Source organism: Sciurus carolinensis, chromosome 14, assembly GCF_902686445.1.
Source record: "Sciurus carolinensis chromosome 14, mSciCar1.2, whole genome shotgun sequence".
Lineage (NCBI taxonomy): Eukaryota > Metazoa > Chordata > Mammalia > Rodentia > Sciuridae > Sciurus > Sciurus carolinensis.
The window spans coordinates 38,633,875-38,657,269 of NC_062226.1; the positions used below are offsets into that span (position 1 = coordinate 38,633,875).

At 34.8% G+C, this 23,395-nt stretch overlaps 1 protein-coding gene across 1 annotated transcript in view; it reads right to left on the reverse strand.

Moving 5' to 3' along the window:
- Ube2r2 (ubiquitin conjugating enzyme E2 R2) overlaps positions 1 to 23,395 on the reverse strand; it is a 101,021-nt gene that overhangs the window by 31,502 nt on the left and 46,124 nt on the right. Inside the window, exon 2 of the mRNA XM_047525226.1 lies at positions 6,321 to 6,407. Coding sequence (XP_047381182.1) covers positions 6,321 to 6,407 — 87 coding nt within the window. The remainder of the gene's footprint in view (positions 1 to 6,320; positions 6,408 to 23,395) is intronic.

The following is a 23,395-nucleotide window of genomic DNA, read 5'->3' on the forward strand; positions in this document are numbered from 1 at the left end:
ATCTATAGTTAATAGACTTTATTTTATTTATTTATTTATTTATTTATTTATTTATTTATTTATTTATTTATTTATTTATTTTGGTGCCAGGGACTGAACCCAGGGGTGCTTCACCACTGAGCAACATTTCCCAACCCTTTTTGGTTTTATTTTGAAAAGGGTTTGGCCAAGTGGCTGAGGCTACAGGTGTGCTCCATACATGTGGCTAGTCAACAGATTTTGGACGAAGACACCAAGACCATTCAATGGGGCAAGGACAGTCTCTACAACAAATGGGGATAAGTGGATTTCCCTAAACAAAAGAATGAAATTGAACTGTTAACTGAAATCCTATACAAAAGTAAACTAACAGTGGATCAAAGATCTAAAAGCTAAAATCACAAATTCTTAGTAGAAAACATAGGGATAAATCTTCATGACCTCAGACTTGGCAGATTTTTAGATATGACAACATAATCATGAGCAAGAAACAAAAAATGTAACCTGAACTTCACTGAAACTGAAAAACTTTTGTGCAAAGGACATTAACAAGAAAGTAAACAGGCAGTCTATAGGATGGGAGAAAATATTTGCAAATCATATATCTGATAAGGGTTTAATATCTAGACCCTTTCAGAAAGGAAAGGAAAGCAAGGAAAGATAGGGGCAGGGGAGAAGGGGAGGTAAGAGAAAGTGGGGAGAGGGCAAGAAGGGAGTAAAGGACAGACATTTCTCCAAAGAAAATATACGAATGGCCAATAAGTGAAAGAAAGGATGTTCAACATCCTTAGTCATTAGGGAAATGCAAATCAAAACCAAAATGAGATCCTACTTAGCTTATGCATTTCTGATTAAGTAATAAAGTATTCATGTTCATGTGTTCAGGTCCCTTCTTAAAGACAACTGAGTAAAATCATGTAAAATTTAAATCTATGATGGCAACACAAGTATACATAAAACATTTTAAAAAATGAATACCATTAATACTTATTTATTTATTTATTTATTGGAAACAGTATCTTGTCTTTTTTGTTGTTGTTGTTATTGTTGTTGTTGTTTTGTTTTGTTTTTTGTGGTGCTGGGAACCGAACTGAAGAACTTTGTAAGGCAAGCACTCTACCAACTGAGCTATCCCCAGCCCAGTGTTCTTGTCTTTAACTCCTGGACTCAAGTGATTCTCCCACCTCAGTCTCCCAAGTGCTGGGATTACAAGCACATACCACTGGTTCTGGCCATTATTACTGACAACATAACAAAATCTTTTTTTTCCCTCCCCAAATGATGTCTTTGTTTTATATACATACATATATATATATATATATGTACATATACTTATTTTTTTATGTGGTGCTGAGAATTGAACCCAGTGCCTCAGACGTGTGAGGCAAGTGGCTCTACCACTGAGCCACGACCCAGCCCAACATAACAAAATCTTAACACAATACTCAGCACTTTTAAGTGAATTAAGATCACAAAGTTAAAAAAAAGAAAAGAAAAAGAAGTCACAGTAAAGCTCATTTCTGATTATTTAATAATACAACATGAAAGTAGGTTTTGGAATAATCAGAGAAATAAAGAGCATATATGACAATTTTTGTGTGTGTGTGTGTGGTGCTGGGGATCGATCCCAGGGCCTCTACCGACTGAGCTATCTCCCCAGCCCTAATATGTGTTTTTAAGTTTTCCATTCTGTGCTTTATTCCAAACTTTGTGGTTTAGATGATAATATTGAATGAAATGTCTTAGTTTTAATGAATGTAAAATTGGTTATATAAGATTTAACACTGAGAAAGCTGAGTAAAGAATACATGGGAACTGTCTGTACTATTTTTGCAACCTTAAAATTATTTCATATATATGTATTGTGTGTGTGTGTAGTGGTATTGACAGTTAAAGCCAGTGACTACAATCCTAGTTCTTTTTATTTTGCAATAGGGTCTTGTTAAGTTGCTTAGAGTAGCCTTGAACTTGTGATCCTCCTGCCTCAGTTTCCCAAATAGCTGGAATTATAGGCATGCACCACTGCACCCAGCATCTTCCATATACTTTAAATCATATCTTGATTACTTCTAACACCTAATACATGTAAATGCTATGTAAAGAGCTGTTCTACTGTTTTGTTTAGTGAATAATGAGAAGAAAAAGCCTATACATATTCAATACAGATACTACTTTTCCTCTATTTTTGATCCAGAAATATTTGTCAAAAATCAATTGAATCTATGGATATGGAAACCATGGACACAGAGGGCCAACTATACTAAGATCATAAAATATATGTAAGTATGCCCAATTGTAACTTTTATAGCCTAAAAAAGAAAAAAAAATTTAAAGGCTGGGTACTGAACCAAAGTCTCATGCATAGTAGGCAAGTGCTTGCCAAGTGAATCAGCATATGGCCTAAATTTTATATCAAAAGCAATGTTTCTACAGAATTTGCAAAACCTTTAACAGTGAAAATTCTTACAAAATTTAGATGTCATACAGTTTATTGGATGTGTGTTATGAAATGGATATTTGTATACGCCCCACAAATTCATGTTAGTCCTTGCCTTTTTCTATGTGATATATTTGAAGATGAAAACTTTGAATTCAAATGTAATTAGGGTTAGATGAGAATATGAGGGTAAAGCGCTGGTCTGATGGGATTAGTGCCTTATAATAAGAGACAACAGAGAACTAGCTCCAACTATCCCTCTATCACAGGAAGGCACAGCAGGAAGGCAGCCTACTAGCCAGGAGACCCTTACCATACTGGCCCATACATCTTGGATTTAAGAATCCCAAGGATTGAGTAAATGAATTAGTAGTATTCTAGCTACCCAGTCTATATTTTTAGCCACAAGTGACCAAGAGAACATGCTTTAGGAAAAGAGTATTAAAGTAATAGGGCCTATTTTTAAAATATTATTAAACCAATTAACATTTAAAAATCCATGTCCACAGTCAGTGGGTGTAGCTCAGTAATAGTGCTGATGCACAAGGCACTGAGTTCAAACCCCAGCACACATATACATAAATAAAAACATAACACCCTGATACTACTGGAATAGTAGTCAAATTACTACATCTTTACATTGTGGGGGGCTATAGAGATTAATATAATGTTAAGAATCAAGTGGGTAGAGAATCAAGAGTCATTCTCCAGAATTAGAGGATAATGTGAAATAGCAAAATATTTTCATGTAGATTACTATGTAGTCTAAAATACACCATCTTACTAGTCACCTTTATTTCATGACTATGTTAGTGACATTCATTTATAAGCATTATATAGGAAAACTTATTTGTATATTACTTCAAAAACGAAACAAAATCTTTATATTTTTGAAGCAAAGCTCTACATTCTGTTTTATAACACCCTAGTACTAAAAAGATCATTAATTAGCAGATACTTCTTTATATTTTCCACTCAGTTTTGCACCAAACCAACAACTGCTCTGAAAAGTCCATTATTAAAAAAAAATTTTTAAATATAATAAGCAGTGATACTTGGAGTTCCCTTATCTGTGAGATTTGTAGTGAAATACATGTGAATACATGATTTTAATACGGTTTGTGAAGCAAGTGGGACCCACTGATTGTCTACTTCTGAGCTCAAAATAATATGTAACAGCAAACTATTATTTTTTAAAACTTACTTAACATAGTTTAAAACAGAGAAGACTGGATTGTGCAATACAGTCATTAGTAGAAATTTCATATTAAATTCCTTCCTTTATCCATGTTTTCTCTTTATAAATTTCACAGACATGGTAATGATACAGAAATTTTAAAATAATTAAATTCATTCATATAAAGTAGACTTAAGTTTTTGAACTGTAGTATTTAATAAATTGTAACCAAAGTTCCTGATTTTTAAAACTTGCTGTAATAACCTATTTTCTATTGATAACAATCTTTATAACATTTATTTTTAAATGCTCATTAAGTTAATTTACCAAAATTCCTTTAACAATTCTTATGTTTTAGAATTTGTACTGGATTGTGCTTATATATTTTTTTTGTTGTTGAAAACTGTTTCCCCCTCCCTTCTCAGGTACAAATAACCTTGTAGTATATATTTGGGTGACTAGCAATTCAACACCAAGGTCCATTTTATTTATATCATGGAAGATAATACACATGGGTAAGGAGAAAGCAACTCAAGAGCATACCTTTGGCCAAGAGCAATTAATCCCAGATTTGTGGAATCACAAATATTGACACTGGCTCATAAAATACAATTCTGATATAATTTCCCAGAGTATAGCCAAGCATGTAATTAGAGCCTCTTATGATGCTTTTTACTACCTCAAATTTAAATTTTATTTTATTTTTTTGGGTAGGGGGGGTAAGGGACTGCCTTTTGAAATTTAAGAGACAAGGTCTCTCTTAAATTACTGGGGCTGCCTTGAATCCTCCTACCTCTTCTTCCCAAGTAGCTGGGATTACAGGTATGTGCCACTGCATCCAGCTTCAAATTTCATTTCTAACTATAATCTATCTTTTCATTAAAAACAAAAGTTTGCCATGTATAATGGTCATACCTATAATTCCAGCCCCTCAGAAGGCTGAGGCAGAAGAATTGCAAGTTCAAGGCCAGCTTCAGCAACTTAGTGAGGCTCTAGGCAACTAGGCAGGACTGTCCAAAAAATCAAAAAGGGCTGGACGTAGGATCAGTGATAAAATGCCCAGGGATTAAATCCCCATTACCAAAAAAAAAAAAAAAAAAAAAAAGTATGGAAATGCATGTACTTTATTTGAGAAAAATTTATTATGAATATGACATATATATTTTTTAAAATTTGGTACTGGAGATTGAACCCAGAGGTACTTTACCACTGAGTTACATCCCCAGTCCTTTTAATTTTTCATTTTGAAAGAGGGTCTTGCAAGGGTGCTGAGGCTAGTCTAGAACTTACTTGCAATCTGCCTGTCTCAACCTCTGGAATCACTGAGATTATAGGCATGCACTACTGTGCCAGGCAAAAGTATTTTAAATATCACAATCTAATGCTAATTCTTGAGAGATGTGAATAGCTTAAGTAGTAAAAGACCAGAAAGAGGAGTTTAATTAACAACTACAACTTGTTTAGAGCTTCGAGTCCTTTTTCTTATTTGTTTCTTTTGTAAGAGGGGTCTCAAAATCAGGTAACTGTGATAGGAATAAATGAGTATATGACTTTAAGGAGGCTGGTCCTCACTTTTCTCTTGCTACCTAAAATCTATCAATACTATGTAGGTTTTGTTATTGTTACAATAGTTGCAAGAGCTTAACCAGAAACCAAGTCTGTTGATGACTTGATCTTGGACATCCCTGGCTCTTAGCACTGTCAGCAATAAATTTCTGTTGGTTATAAATTCCTCAGTCTAAGATACTTTGTTGTTGCAGCCCAAATGGATTAAAATAGATAACAAAATACTTCTGTGAATATTGAACTCAGTTTAAATTCATGAAACAATAAATTATTTCTATAGACCCTTTCCTACAACAGAATAACTTTGTTTCACAGGACAGTATAATCACTGTATTATGACTATGTTATTCTGGGAACTAAATTCTGGCAAGGAAACTATATATTACCTTTTCAGCACCTGTCCTGTTTGTAAAAGTAAAGAAAACTGAAGACATCTTACAGAAAAGGCAGATCATAGAAAATAACAAAGATGCTTCAAAATGCTAATGCTTTATTCTAACATCCCTCATGAATTAGCCCAAAACTAAGAATGCTTCAATCAACAAAACTAGAAAAGCTTCCTGCAAGCATGTTGACTTGTCCAATAGAAGAACCTCACCTTGGATTTATTCCAAAAGAGGCTCTCAAATGCTCAGCAGCAACTCCTGAAAGGAGGCCAGTCCAAATGTAGTAGGATAAATCCCCCCAAAAAGCTGAATCTCTGATCAAAGCAACAGGTGACCCTTGCTGTGAAGTTAGAGGATAAGTACACAAATAAATTTGCATTACTTTATCTATTAAATTTTAAAAATGCAAATGTTAACACATGTGCATTATAATCTTTAGCAATCAACTGCAAAGATTTTAAGCCTCAATCCTTAACTTAAATATACATGGGCTATTATAAAACTACTCTCAATTTTAAATAATTAAACCAGAGACTCCTAAATAAAAGTGCAAAATCATGAACACTCTTCTGTAGCTACAGCATTACCATCACAACATATGGAGATATACAGGTTTTGTGTATGTGCATGTATTGCTGGGGATTGAACCTATGACCTCAAGCATGCTAAGCACAGGTTTTACCACTAAGCTACAATCCCAACCCAATAGGCTATTTTTAAAAGTATTGATGTGAGAAATTAATCTGCAGAGAAATATATGATGGACATCTCTTACCTCATAAATGTTGGGGTGCCACATTTTGGTCAAGAATCTGAAGGTAGGTGGTGAATATGGGTAGTCAATAGGAAATTTAATATGTGCCTGGAAAGAAAAAAAAAAAGAAATGCTAATAAATGGAACAAGTTATTCACCTGCCTAATAACTCACCCATCCACACTCCACAGAAACAAAGCTTATTTCTAGAGAGTACATGCCCGAGAATAAAATAACTCATTTGTACTATGTTATTATCCCTAGTGCCACAGGGTTACTAGCATGTTCTCAAAGCATCCCATCAAATACTTATAAATGACTATGTTAAATCAAAGTTCATAGGTATTCCCATTCCCAAAAATTCCTGTGAATTTTTAATTCACAGGAGTGAAAAGTTATACTATATGTGTGTGTATCCACTTATGCTACAGAATACAGAAGATAGTATTTTTTTCTTTTTAATGTAAAAATTCCAGAAATAACAAATGCTAACATCTTGATATAGTTCCTTTCAGTAGTTTTTAGGTTTACATGTATGTTCATTTCCTTATAAAAATTATCTTTAAATATATGAACACAACCTATTTTGTATTCAGCTTTTTTGCCTATATTAGCTCATGAATATCATTTCATGTCAAAAAATATTCAATACATGCATGATTGTTAGTATTAACATATTATTCCATCTAGATGAATTATTTTTTAAAACTATTTTCTTATTTTGGGGCATTTAGACTGTTTTCTCACTCTTTTGCTATATTAAGTACTATCACAGTATCTCATTTAAAATGGGAAGGAATTCTGAAAAACAACCCTGGAAAATTCTTTCTTGTATAAAAGCAGTAAGAAAACTGTCCAAAATTTATGGATCAAAGTTTTCAAAATTCTAGAAGATCACCAAAAGCTTGTATCAATTCAGGAAGTATATATTCAATGAAAATGAATAATAAGAACAACAAGCTTTGTAGGTTTAACTATGACCAGTCGAATCCTATAAGCTCAGCAGTAGCCTTAAAACAAATACCTCATATTCAAACCTGTTGGGCATGGAAGAAGACAGTATGGCCTGGAAATTCCTCAAACCCTACTACCCACAGGGAACTGTCATTATTAGACATGCCTACTGATAATCTAGGCGACCCCTCCAGCAAGGCTATTTGATCTGACTTGGAGTTTGGCCAATAAGGAAACATTTTTCCCTGAAGGCGCTTAATTATTTACTTCAAAGTTGCCTGAAGGGTGGAGGGGCAGGGACAGGATAGGACCACAATAAAACACACTAACCAAAAAAAAAAAAAGAAAGAAAAAAGAAAAAAATTGGAGTATACACCATTGATAAAGCACTGTCAAAATTTCTACAGATCTAGAAGACTATGCCAATGCGTACAGTACATTCCTAAGGTTTTGTGTATGATCAAGAATGACTTAGGAAGGCCCTAAGCTCACATCTCTGACTTACATGCAAATAGGAAGTGAAAGCTAAGATAGAGTTTGCAACAGTTTGGCTGAATGTTAAAAAGAATGCCCAAACACACACAGAAACCCAGGTAATTCACTGGTTCCTGCACATTAAGGAAATCTCTGTCTAATCATTAGCTGACCACTAGGCTAAAAGTGAAGAATTCACTGGCTATAAAGAAAGGATAGAGGTATTATAAAATTAGATTAAAATAAAGTCACGAAGTAAACAATTTCAACAGTAACAACAATCCTAGGGAAGGGAACAATCTAATTTCCATAACTTTCAAATTATATTATTTAAATATCCAATAAAAAAGTATTATAAGACATAAAGAGAAACAAAGTATAGTTCATAAACAAGGAAAAAACAACCAGTACAAAGTGGGAACCCAGATGTTGAATTTACTGAACAATGCCAGGCATGGTGGCACACACCTGTAATCCCAGGGACTGGGGAGGCAGAGGCAGGAGGATCACGAGTTCAAGGCCAGCCTCAATAAAAGTTAGGTGCTAAGCAACTCAGTAAGACCCTGTCTCTCAATAAAATACAAAATAGGGCTGGGGATGTGGCTCAGTGGTCGAGTGTCCAAGTTCTATCCCTGGTACCCCAAAATAAATAAATAAATAAATAAAAAGACTTTGAATGACTATTTTGAACAATTCAAAGGATTAAAGGAAAGCATTTTCCATGGAGGAAGGGGGAAGAGAAGCAAGAAGAAAAGGATGACACTGGATTCAGGAGTTCTGGGTTCTGGCTCTGGTACACTTTTCTAGCCCTCTACATTTGGCAAATCACTTAAATCTCTAGACTACAATTTCCCTTTTGTATGAAATGGTGAAAAAACCATGACTATAGAAAGTTATCAGAAGGACGCCAGGTGAGGTGGCACATGCCTGTAATCTCAAAGATTTGGGAGAATGAGGCAAGAAGATTCCAAGTTCCAGGTCAGCCTCAGCAACTTAGTGAGATTCTAAATTAACTAAATGAGACCTGTCTCAAAATAAAAAAAGTAAAAAAGACTGGGAATATGGCTCTATGGGGTTAAGTGACCCTAGGTTCAATCCCTAGTACCAAAGAAACAACAACAACAAAAGAAAGTTATCATAAGGATAACATACAAATTTTAAAAGACTGTAAAAAATAATAAGAAAAACTGATTTAAATTATCAAATCAATATTTAAATTATTTTCAAGCATTAATATTTTCCAAAACTAGTAAAAGGAGAAAATCTTAAAGCTTAATATATCAGAACACTTGTTCTCATTAATTTCCAATCCTAATATCAAAGTATGACCTAAATAGATTACAAATTTATGACAGAAAAAGAAATTTAAACATTGACTAGCTACTAAAGGATTAATTATTTTAGCTAACTGTATTACAGTTAGTTTTCAAAAACTTTATAGTTTAGAAATACATTCTAGCCAGGTGAGGTGGCACACACCTATAATCTCAGCAGCTCAGGAGACTGAGGCAGGAGGCTCATAAGTTTGAAGACAGCCTTGGCAATTTGGCAAAGCTCTAAGCAACTTAGACTCTGTCTCTAAATGAAATATAAAAAGGGCTGGGGATGTGGCTCTGTGATTAAGCACCCCTGGGTTCAATCTCTAAAAGCAAAAAATAGATAGATAGATAGATAGATAGATAGATAGATAGATAGATAGATAAATAAATAAATAAATGGAAAAGAAATTCTTTAATACTACCCCAGCTGTCTACTTTCATATTATGGAAATTTTTAAACATACAAGGAGCTTAAAAAAATTGATTAATACACAATTACTTTTTTTAAAAAAAGTTTTAGGATGCTTTACATTACCAAAATCGTATTTATGCACCAAGTATCACTGCTATCCAAGTAAATACGATGGAATTCAGCAGGGTGACTATACAGTTCATATAAAAGTACATAAAAATACATTTTTCAATTAAAAACAAACAGTAAAGGGAAGGAATTTACCCCAGCAGAGAGAAGCATCCTATAAAGTTATTAAAATTAAAAGAGGAATGACGCATAGACAAGATCAATGCTACAGAAATACAATACAACATGTTTATTCAGAAAACAATAAAAATAACCATTTCAAATAATTAGGGAATGGACCCAAGTAATATTAGGAAAAATGATTTCACTTTACATAAAGATACCTGTGAACATACGAATTGAAACTCAGATCTTGATTTTAAGAAGAAATAGATAAAATCTCATCTTTGAGAAGAATCAACAAGACTAGTGAAGATCTAGATAATCCTTGATCTAAGTTTTTTCTTTGTTTTTATTTTTAATGCTGAGGACTGGAACCCAGGGTTTTACACATGCTGAGCACCCACTCTACCACTGAGGTATGCTAGTTTACCATACTAGCAGCAAAAGATCAACTGTTCTGTACCCATAACAGCAAAGAGTCACCAGAAGTAGTTTTACATTGCTTCATCAATACCTGAGTTTTATAGCTATGGAACCAAAGAACCAATTTAAAATCCCATTAAACAGAAACTTGTTAACAAGTACAAGTCACTGAGTTCAAACTCCAGTACCACCTGCACATAGACAAAAACCAATAAAACAAACAAAAACCAACTTGCCTCAGTTACCATGTTTTGGCATACCAACCTATCAGTAATAGGTTCTTTTTCTGAAAACTAGTCAACTGACATTTAGGAATGATTACATCTTAATACCAACTATTATTATTAACTGTTTCACTTCAAGTAACCATGATTCCATAGCTAATGCCAATCTATCATGCCTACATCCATCAATCACTGAACTTCACACACTTATCAAAAATTCTACCTAATAGTAGTGGTCTTCTTAAGAAAGACCCACTGTCCAAAACTCTTAAGCAGTAAACTCAGCTTTTTGTTTTTTCTAAGAACTGAATAGTGATCTATTCACTATCTTCACACTATAATCTTTATAAACAAAAGACAAATAGGTATGAAACAGAAATATATGTAAGACGTTAACTGAAAAAGGCAAAGCAGTATACAGAATGACACTAGTTTAAAATAATTTTTTATACATCAGTAGGGTATATTTTTCATAAGCATTACTGTATAATGTACTATATAAAAAAAGAATTCCTGATCATTAATAATGATTATCTCCAGGTGAAAGAACAGTGGTGGGAGTAAAATTGGGGCACTGAAAAAATAAGTCTTGGATGCTATAGTGCACTCATGTAGACCCAGGGAACTTCAGATCAAAAATAAATAAATAAATAAATAAAATTAAAAAGTGGTAAAATGAACATATATTGTTTTTTACCTCCCCCTGCCTCGCTCTCTGGAGATTGAATCTGGGGCCTCCTTACACAGTAGGCAAGAGCCCTAACACTGAATATCATTCTCAGCCTGGATATATATTTTTTATAAATTGAAAAAAGAAACTGAAGAGTTCTGCTCATAAATCATCTGTAAGTTCACTATACCTGCTTTGCAATGAATGAGAAACTCAGAGGCCTTATAAAAATTATTTTATAAAATAAGTTAAAGTAACTGAAATACATTACTATGATTGAAATATATTAATAAGGTTGGACATGGTTTGTACATGTGTACTTCCAGCTACTAGGGAAACTGAGATGTTGCTTCTCTTGTGCCGAACTAGCTCATACGCAGGGTAAGCAGCGTGGAGTCAAGACCCAGACTCCGGGAGTTGGATGGAAGCAAGCTTGTGGTGAGCAGCTTGCAAACTCGTTTATTGTGGGACCGGCTATACATTTTATAGGTTTCTTGCCCAATCACAATGTGACACGGGGGATCAGACCACCAGGTTCCTATACTGGTTCCCTTGATAACACTGAGTCAATTTGGGGCAGTTGTGTGCTTTCCTAGGTAGCCAAAGTGGAACGCTCCTCCCTGTAAGTTTTCCTTACACACTTGAGACGTTCACTCCTGCCAGCCAAGAACTAGGATTTCTCCCAACACTAAGGCAAGAAGATCACAAATTCAAAGTAAGCCTGAATAACTTGGCAAGACCCTGTCTCAAAATAAAATTAAAAGTCAGTATACTAAATAGATATATGCACACCCTTGTGGAAACAGCACAATTCACTATAGCTAAGTCATGGATGCCAGGTGTTCATCAACAGATGAATGGATAAACAAAATGTGATATATATACCCAATGAACTTTCATTCTGCCATAAAGAATAATAATATGTCATATGCTGAAAAAATGAATGGAACAAAGAGTTAAATGAAATTAATCAGATACAGAAAATCAAGGGTTATATGTTTTTTCTCATGTGGAAGCTGGGGGGTGGGGTGGGGGGGACTCATGAAAATAGAAGGGAGACCAGTAGAGGAAAGGAAAGGGATAAGGGGAGACAAGACGGAAGGTACTAGGGATTGAAAGTGGTCAAATTATGTTATATTGATGCACAATATTCCACAGTAAACCAAACTATTCTGTATAATTTTTATGCACACATACAAAAAAACAGGATTGGGGAATGTAGCTAAGCAATAGACCACTTGCTCACCATAAGCGAGGTCCTGGGTTTGATCCCAAGTATAGAAACAAAAACAATTTTTAAAAAATGTAATTTTATATATGAAATTTTTACTGTAATATTTTAAAATCTAGATTATGTGCACATGCAGTCTTTGAGTGATACTTAAACTTCCTAGCAAATCATACCATTGGGGAGTCTTGTATGTGAGGATCACATGTGGAATTATTTTTACTTTGCAATTATATACTGCATATACTTAAGTATTGGTTCTTTCTGCAGTAATGTTTTTATTGAAGTTATCAATATAATGACCTTTTTTTCTTAAACATGCTATCTGTGCCTATCTGTTTAAACTATAAAAGAGAAGATTAATAATAGTTTACTGTATCTAATAGCCTAAGTTGTTTGTTCATTTTTAAATTATATGAGACATTTTATCACTTGTGATAAGGGATGGGGGACAAAAAAGTAAGAGGACAAAATAGAAGAGGAAAATTATTTTCATTTACCTATTAGATCTTATTCATTTATATGTGAAACTGTTTAGTATACTAAAGTATAACTGCTAATTAAATTCACATACACACCAAAAAAATTTTAAATATATGAAATTCACCTTTGAAAAAATTGATCCCCTTTGCCCCATACTGGGGATTGAATGCAGGGTCTGACCACATGCTAGACAAACATTGTACCAATGAACTAATTTTACAGTCCTTTTTAAATCTTATTTTAAGACCTTTAAGATCATATCTCATTAAATTGCCCAGGTTGGCTTTGAACTTGGGATCCTCCCTGCTTAGCCTCCTGAGTAGCTGGAACCACAGTCATTTGCCACCTTGCCTACCTTGGATTAAACTTTGAGATTGAAAATTTTAACCAATAAAGACTCGTAATTTGACTTTGAAGCCTACAGCACATTTTATATCAGCACTAGATTTAGTCTGTCACTCTGTTCTTCACATACCATCACTGAGTAATTTGTTTTCACTGTTGGTTGGCAGATTTTTAAAGATTTTGGCAATTAATTAAAAAAAAACAAAACATGTTTTTACTGCTTTTGCTGATGTCATGTTGAAAACATCCTATGGCAAATATGAGCTGATGACATAGCAGAAAAATTTAGCAGTGGGAGTATCTTCATTTCACACTAAATCTACACACTGATCCAAATACAAAAAGCAAACACTCTACAATTTTGTCAACTGAGTTACTGTCAAGTATAAATGTGTTTAGGATTGGGGAACATTTTCTTACTCTATATTTAAAGTATGCTAATAAACATGTTGCATTTTATATGGGATAAATTTCATTACTCATACATGTATTTTTGTAACTGTTCAAACATCATATCAGAATAATTAATGGGATAACAAAATTACTTGAATACTGCACACTAGAGGTCATCAAAATTTTATCTGAAGGTGATGTGAACTTGGCTTTATATATATATATATATATCCCCATACTGGGGGTGTACCCAGGAACACTCTACCACTGAGCTATGTTCCCAGTCCCTTTATTTTTTATTTTGACACAGGATCTCACTTAGTTGACCAGGCCAGCCTTAAACTTGCTATCCTCCTGCATCAGCCTACAGAGTAGCTGGAATTACAGGTGTGCACCACCATGCCAAATTTGTCCTTGATTATATTTCCTGAGTCTCACTGGTTATACTTCCTACATGTCTCAAAATATATCTTGCATTTGTTGCTACTCTTCCTGTCTTTGCTTACAAGTGTGTTTTATACATTCCTTTCCCTCTGTGTGGTGTCTTTCTACCTTGTCCTCAGTTTAGATAAAGTATCATCCTTCACTATAAATCTTCCTGAACATCTCAGCCAGAAATAGGCATTTCTTTCACAGTGCTCTCTGGGCACATAGTAGATATCATATTTAAGGCACATAATTTGTAATCATAGTTTCATATAATCACATAAATTAACATTTATTCATATTAATGCTGAGTATATAACTAAAGAGAGATATCTGGTGACTTTAGTGATTCTTTTTTTAAACCTCATTTTAGAAGTGATCTGAACATTTTAGGGAGGACAAAGGTAGTAATTAATGGTACAGAAATTATTTTGGTGGTACTAGCTCTTTCAAACAAGATTTAAGGAGTTACTCGAAAAAGAAAGTGTAAACAGTGTCTCAGGATCTAAATTACTTCTGTTAACAGCAGTATGTCTTCAGGTGTGACTACCAGATTTATTTTTTGTATTTCTTGGTATAGCAAATGGGGGGATATTAACTTGGTAAAAAAACACTCCTGGGTTCAATCCCCATTACCACTACAAACACAGAAAACAATAGCCAAAACAATTCTTGGGGGGGGGGGGAGTTGGACATACACTACTAGATTTTAAGACTTACCTACCATAAGGCTAGAGTAATTAAGCCTGTGCTACTGGTACAATGAAAGACAAACAAATGGATAGAAAACAATGTCCATAACTCAGTACATACGGTCATCTAATTCAGTGAGGGAAAGGATAGTCTTTTCAATAAATGCCACTGAAGCAACAAGATATCCACATAGAAAAAAAAAAAAAAAAAAAAAAAAAACTTTGACCCATATGGCAAATCATATTTATGGATAGACCATGGACATAACAAAACTAAAGCTGGGCACAGAGGCCCACACCTGTAATCCTTGCTACTCTAAAAAAGCAAGAGGACTCCATGTTTGAGGACAGGTTTGGCAACTTAATGAGACACTGTCTCAAAAGAAAAAATAATAGTCGGGTGAGGTGGCGCATACCTATAATCCCAGCCACATGGGAGGCTGAGGCAAGATGATCTTAAGTTTGAGACTACGTTCAGCAATGTAGCAGGCCATAAGGAACTAAATGAGACCCTGTCTCAAAATTAAAAAAGGGGGGGGGTGGCTCAGTGGTAGTATGTCCCTGGATTCAATCTCTAGTACCACACCAAAAAAATACATAAGGTGGGGGATGGGGAAGTGAAACTAAAACTATAGAGTTTGTAGAAGAAAATGAAAGATTATCTTTAAGCTGGAAGTCGTAGCCAGAGCAATCAGATAAGAAAAAAGAAATACATGAAATTCAAACTGGAAAGAAAAAGGTAAAATCTCTGTTCATAGATGGCATGATCTTATATACAGAAAAAAAAAAGATTACACATACACACCCTCCAATTAGAAATAATAAATCTAGCAAAGTGGCTGAACATAAAATCTACATCCAAAAATCAGCTGCAGAGCTGGGCATGGTGGCACATGTCTGCAATCCCAGCAATTTAGTGCCTGAGACAGAAGGATCACAAGTTCAAGTCTAGCCTAGGAAATTTAGTGAAATTCTGTCTCAAAATAAAAACTAAAAAGGATTGGGGAAATAGATACAGCTCAGCAGTAAAGTTCCTCTAGGTTCAATGCCAGTATGTATATATGCATAAATAAATTAATTAATTAATATCAACTGTGTTTCTATACACTAACCAAGAATCTGAAAAGAAACTTAAGAAAACAATTCCAGTGCTGGGGATGCAACTCAGTGGTAGAGTGCTTGCCTAGCATGCTTGAGGCCCTGGGTTCAATTACCAATACTGGAGGGGGAAAAGAAGAAAACAATTATATTAATAACAGCATCAGAAAGAATGAAGTATTTAGAAATAAACAATTGAAGAAGCAAAAGATCTCTACACTAAAAACTATGAAATACTGGAAAAAAATTTGAAAAGATGCAAAAGACATACTCATGTTCATGGGTGGTGGTGGGTTTTTTTTTGGGGGGGAGGTAGGGGTAGCAGATACTGGGGGTTTAACCCAGGGATGTTTTACCACTGAGCACATCCTCAGTCCTTTCATTTTTTTATTTTGAGACAGTGTCTAAATTGCTTAGGGCCCTGCTAAATTGCTGAGACTGGCCTTCAACTTGTGATCCTCCTGTCTCAGACTCCTGAACCACTGGGATTACAGGCATGCTCTACCATGCCCAGCTGGAATTCATTAATGTTAAGAATTTATTATTGCTAATACTACCTGAAGTAACAAATAGAAAGACATCCTCAAAGCTCATAGGTTGGAAATCATTATCATTAAATGTTAATAGTATCTGAAGTGAATGGCAATTATCAAAAATACAAGCAATAAGAAGAGTTGGCAAGGGTATGGGGGAAAAGGTACACTCATACACTGTCAGGTGCGACTGCAGACTGGTGCAAACACTTTGGAAAGCAGTATGGAGATTCCTAAGAAAACTCAGAATGGAACCACCATTTGACCCAGCTCTCCCACTCATCGGTTTATACCCAAAAGACTTAAAATCAGCATACTACAATGACACAGCCACATCAATGTTTACAGCAGTTCAATTCACCATAGCAAAACTATGGAATGAACCTAGATGCCCTTCAATAGAGGAATGGATAAATAAAATGTGGGGGCTGAGGCTGTGGCTCAGTGGTAGAGTGCTTGCCTAGCATGTGTGAGGCACTGGGTTTGATCTTCAGCACCACATAAAAATACGTAAATAAAATAAAGGTCTATCAACATATTACAAAAATTAAAAAAGAAAAAAATGTGGAACATATACACAATGGAATATTACTCAGCATTAAAGAAGAATGAAATTATGGCATTTGCAGGTAAATGGATGGAGCTGGAGAATATCATGCTAAGTGGAGTAAGTCAATCCCAAAAAACCAAAGGTCAAATGTTCTTTCTGATAAAGAGATACTGATCCATAGTCAGAGGTGGGTAGGGAAGAATGAAGGAACTTTGGATTGTGCAGAGGGAAGTGAGGGAAGGAGTGGGGTGGATGGGGATGGGAAGGATGGTAGATTGAGACAAGCATTATTACCCTATATACATGTATGAAAAAAATTTAAATTAAAATAAAATAGTATCTGAAGTGACCAACAGATGTAATGCAATCTGTATCAAAAGGCCAAGGATATTTTTGCCGAAGTAGAAAAATCCATCCAAAAATTCCTAAAAATGCAATCTCCAGGAAACTTGAATAGCCAAAACAATCTTGAAAGAATAAAATTGAAGTTCTCATACTGATTTCAAAACTTACTAAAAGGCTACAGTAATCAAAACACTCTGGAACTAGCACAGTAACAGACATAAAGATCATCTCTCGAATAGAAAAGAGCACCCAGGAAAAAACCCTCACACAAACAGTCAAATGATTTTCAACAAGAATGCCAAGATCACTTAATGGGGAAATAACAATCTTCAAAAAGTGATCCCTGCAAAGATTGAATGTGGGCCTTTATCTAAGACCATACACAAGAATTACTTCATCAAAGACCTACATATAAGGTCTAAAATTATAAAATTCTTAGAAAAAAACAACAAAACAAGGAAGAGGTTCATGACATTGAATTCAGCAATGACCTCTTGGGGAAAATTTCAAAAGGAAACTAATTAAAGAAAATCTCAAGTACTTGAAAATTTAAAGCTTTGGTGCACCAGAGAACTATAAACAGTGAAAAGGAAACCTGAAATGGGAAAAAAAAATCTGTCATCTATCTGATAAGGAGATAATATCCATAATACATAAAGAATTAAAACAACAAACATGATTTTAAAAAACCAAAACAGAAAAGGGACATAAATAGATGTTTAAAGAAAATACACAAATAATCAATAAGCACATGAAGATACTTACCATCACTAATCATTAGGGAAACAAGATACTATTTCACATCAATTAGGATGGCTAGTATCATTCGTAAATAAATAACAGGGGCTGTGTTGTAACTCAATGGTAAAGTGTATATTTACCAGGCAGGAGGCCCTGGGTTCAATACACAGCACCAAAAACAAAAAACAAAATCCAGAAAATAACATTGCTGAGGATATGGAGAAACTGGAAACCTTGTGCACTACTGGTGGGAATGTAATTTGGTGCATGTACGGATGAAAAAAAGAGTATGATGGGGGCTGAAGTGTAGCTCAGGGGTAGAGTACTTGCCTACCATGGCACAAGGCCTGGATGGATTCCATCCCCAGCACCACCAAAAAGACAAAAAACAAAAAACAAAAAAACAAAAAACAAACAAACAAAAAAAAACCACCACAAACAAACAACAACAACAAAAAGTTGTGGCCACAGGACAAATGATTCCTCAAAAAATTAAACAAAAGATTAGCATATGATCCAGAAATTTCACTTCTGAGTATATGCTGAAAAGAATGGAAAGCAAAGACTCCAAGAGGTACTTTCCCATTCCTGATGATGGCACCTTATTCACAACAACCAAAAGGTAAAGCAACTGGAATGTCCACTGATGGATAAGTGGATAAAAAAAAATATGGTATACATACCATGGAATATTATTTAAATTTAAAAATTCTGAAACATGCTACAAAATGGATGAAACTTGATATTATGTTACAACAGTCATGAAAGGACAAATTTGAAGCTGCTCAAATGGAGAGCTGGAAAAGAACGAATAAAGTGAACTAATTACTTAATAGATTACTATAACAGCAATGAGAATGAGTGATCCTCAATTACACAAAATAATACGAATAAAACACATTAATGTAACTTTAAGAGAAATAAGCCAGACATATAATACTCACATTGTATAACTCTATTATGAAATTCAAGAAAAGGTAAATCTAATCTATGCTGTTAGAAATTAGGATAGATCAGTTCTGGAAGGAAGCACAAGAAAGTTCTATATTGCTTGTAATGTTCTTTTTTCATGATCTTGGTACTATATAAATAGGTGCCCCAATTTGCAAAAATTCACCAATCAGTATACTTAGTTTATGTGCCTTACTGTATTCATGTTTTGATAAGATTAAAATTTTCTCCTTGTAATAAAAAAGTTAAATAGCTGGGCATGGTGGTGCACACCTGTATTCCCAGTACATCAGGAGGCTGAGGCGGGAATACCATAAGTTTGAAGCCAGTGTTAGCAAGTTAGTGAGGTCCTAAGTAACTTAGTGAGATTCTGTCTCGAAAAATAAAAAGGGCTGGGGATAAGACTCAGTGGTTATGCTCCCCTGGGTTCAATCCTTGGTGCAAAAAAAAAGTTAAAATATAACAACCTTGTGTATTTCAACATTTTGGAACAAGATTTATATTTCTGGCAAAATGCAAGGATAAATTACTGATAAGCACATTAGAAAGCTAAATAATGGGAGGTATAAAGGTTGATCAACTCTAGCAAAAATGAAACACTACATGTGATTGAAAATGTACAATGGTATATGGGGTTAATGTATTTATGAGATGGGGTGTTATCATAATGAGGGAAATTCTCATCTTCCATAGCACAAATTGAATAGTTAATAGTAAACTAAACAACAACAACAAAAATGAGAAACAGAGTTGACAATATGGTCCAACTGGTACGGTGGTTGCCTAGAATGAGCAAGCGCCAGAGTTCGAGTCCCCAGCACCGTTTGATGGATAGAAAGAGGAACAGACACTTTCGGGCTGGGGATATGGCTCAGTTGGTAGAGTGCCTGCCTCACAAGCACAAGGCCCTGGGTTCAATACCCAGCACCGCAAAAAAAAAAAAAAAGAGAGAGAGAGAGAGAGAGAGAGAAACAGTCATAAAGATATTTGGAAATATGGGAGCAATACAAGACAGAAATGGTTCAAAGTAATTGGGGAACCATGTTAACGGGAGGAAGGGGTTGGGTTAGTGTAGCGATCCACTGTTTTTCATTTTAAATCTTATAAACTGTATAGTAACTTACTAATCAAGTTTTGTATCTATACTAGTAAAATGTCTATGATACTAAAGCATAAAATGATAGTACATCAAGTTAAAGTTAGTAGATATTAAGATAAAAATAAAGTATATTCTTTCTAAATTTTTCATGTAAAAACATTTTTTTTGCAGGGGTGGTACCAGGGGTAGCTGGGCCCAGTGGTGCACACATGTAATCCTGTAGCTTGGGAGGCTGAGGCAGGAGGATCACAAGTTCAAAGCCAGCCTCAGCAACTCAATGAGACCCTGTCTCTAAATATTTTAAAAAGGCTAGGGATGTGGCTCAGTGATTAAGTACCTCTGGGTTTAATTTCTGGTACCAAAATAAAAGGGGGGGAGGTGTGCCCTATCACTGAACTACATCCCATGCCCTTTCTATTTTATTTTGAGACAGGATCTTGCTAAATTGCTGAGGTCAGCCTTGAACTTGTGATCCTCCTGCCTTGGCCTCCCAAGTAGCTGAAATTACTGAGTAGATGGGTTTACAGGAACACAGCACCATATTCCACTATGAAAAACTTTCATTCTACCAGGTACTTTTGACGGGAATGACACCAAAAGATTAAAAACTCTAAAGAAAATAATTAATTTTATAACACTAAAATTGAACAATTCTATGTAATAAAACAATACTATAGGGCTTGGATTGTGGCTCAGTTGTGAAGCACTTGCCTAGCATGTGTGTGGCACTGGGTACATTCCTCAGCACCACATACAAAACAAAATAAAGTTATAATAAAAAATCTAAGTAAAAAAAAAAACAATATTGTAAGTATGGTTGAAGGCAAAATCCCAAACTGGGGGAAACATTTAAAGCTCCTCACAAAGAATTACACTAAATCAAAGCACAGAAACTAACCCATTTATATGGTAAACAGGCAAAGGATATGAACAAGCCAAAAAGGAAAAAATATACTACTTACCAGCCTATTCATGAACTCTCTAGGACTTTGATTCTAGATAGAAAACTACTCCTATAGACAAACTGATTAAGCAACTTTTTAATAAATAGGGTATATTTTAAATAGGGTGATATGTATGTGTAAGCCAGTGGAAAATAATGAGGGTACATAGCACACAATTTAGCTAAGCAAAAAATATATACCAAGCATCAAGTTTATCAACAACAATAAAAGGAACTGAATAGTAATCTGCCAACATACCTAACTAGCCACCAGAAAAAGACACTATATATTCTTGGGCAGATGATATGCATGATAATCAAAGGGAGTTTAACTTCCCAGACATAAAGAGACCAAACCTGCTGGGTGCAGTGGCATAGGCCTGAAATCTCAGGAGCTTGGGAGACTGAGATGGGAGAATCTCGAGTTCAAAGCCAGCCTCAGCAGAAGTGAGGTGCTGAACAACCTCACTCTAAATAAAATATGAAATAGGGCTAGGGATGTGGCTCAGTGGTCAAGTGTCCCTGAGTTTAATCCCCAGTACCCTGCCCCCAAAAGAAAAGAAACAAAACTCTAAGATTATATAATAAAAGAAAAAGGAAGAAATCTCTAACTCTTGACTTTATCATACCAAATGACAAGCAATAAAGTTTTATTACCAAAGATGGAAGCAGATAGCAGATACCTCTGGTGACAGTCATTTAGAGAACAAACATTAAACTGAAAAGATTTTAAGCCCCTTCCTTCATGAATCCATTTTTTTCTTTTTCTTTCTTTTTGCTTTTTTTGCTTTTTGTGAACTGGTGATTAATCCCAGGTCCTATCCCCAGACTTTTTTTGTTTGTTTGTTTGTTTTAATTTTGAGACAGGATCTTGCTAAATTGCCCAGGCTGGCTGTGAACCTGCAATCTTCCTTAGTTTCCTGAGTAGCCGTGATTACGGCATGTGCCTCTACTTCTGGTCATCAATCCATACTTCACTGTCAAACAGTAACAAAGCATAACTTAAATATGTCTTCTTTTTTGAAAATAAATTTCTGAGGTATAGAAAATAGTTCCCCAGGAGAAAAAAGAAAAAAGAAAAAAAAAAAAAAAAGAATCCTCATTAAAACTGCAAAGGGGAATTGGGGATTTAGCTCAGTGGCAGACCACTTGCCTAGCATATACAAGGTCCTGAGTTTGGTCCTTACTCTGTAAAACAAAACAAAACAAACTGCAGAGGACTGCTGAGCAGAGCGGTACATGCCTGTAAGCCGGTAATCCCAGTGGCTCCGAAGGCTGAGAGAGGAGGATTGCAAATTCCAGGTCAGCATCAGCAACACAGTGAGGCCCTAAACAATTTAGTGAAATCCCGTCTCAAAATTAAAAAATAAAAAAATAAATAAAAACAAAAGGCCTAGGGATGTAGCTCAGTGGTAAACTGGCCCTGGGTTCAATCCCCAGTACCCCTACCCACCCCCCCAAAATTGAAGAGGACTGTGAGATCTTGATGTATCACATTACTAATTACTGAAAAATAACTTGTTAAAACTTAACACTGAGTTAACTCATGTTCTTTTTTTACCACACCACCCCCAGAAAGAAAAAACACATGTGTCAGACATGCCAAACAGGGAAAAAATAGAAATTTTATGTTATACAACCACAGATCTCTGAAACTTCTGATTCTAAATACATATTACTTCAAGATTTGAACAAATGAAAAGTTACTGACAGTAATGTTTTTACCAAGCCAGAGTGGTAGAGCACAGTGGTATGAAATATATGCCTTGCTACTATTCCAAGATGTTGAATTATCAGGCTGGGGCTGTAGCTCAGTGGCAGAGCATTTGCCCTGCAGGTGTGAGGCACAGGGTTCAATTCTTAGCACCACATATAAATATAAATATAATATAAATATAAATAAAGGCTGTCCCATCTACAACTACCAAAAAAAAAAAAAAAAAGAAAGAAAGAAAGAAAGAAAAAAAAAGTGAAAGAAAAATGTTGAATTATCACTCCTCCAAAAAAAAATTTGTAACCTAATCAGCAATAGAAAACATCAGAGGAAAGCCACCAGGAATTAGAGGAAAAGACAAAGTAATACAACACTGATTTACACCAGAGGCTAAGATGTCAGAAGGAAAATAGGCTCATTATACCAATACTTGGGCTGTCCTGAAACTTTTCTTTTCAAGCATAAGATTTCTTTTAACAGAAAGACTTGATAAATGTGTCTTCCTAAAATGCAATTATATTAAAAAAAAAAAAAAAAGTTTACAACCTTCAAGGATTTATGTGCTAAACATTTAACTTATATTTAAATAACCTAAATGTAGTTTATTGAATCCAAAAGCATTCTGGAAAAAAGTCAAAGACACAGTCTCAAGGCTCCTATGTCACACAAATACATATGTAAACTTTTACCTTTAGCTATTCAAGGGGGGAAAAATTCTAGTTCTAATTATGTTTCTAAAATAATGATGTAAGGAAGAAAACTCATATCTAAGAGGTCATCCAAGTCCTAGAAATTTATGAATTCATTAAAACCATAAATTATTGTTGTTCTCACTTTGAAAATATGAT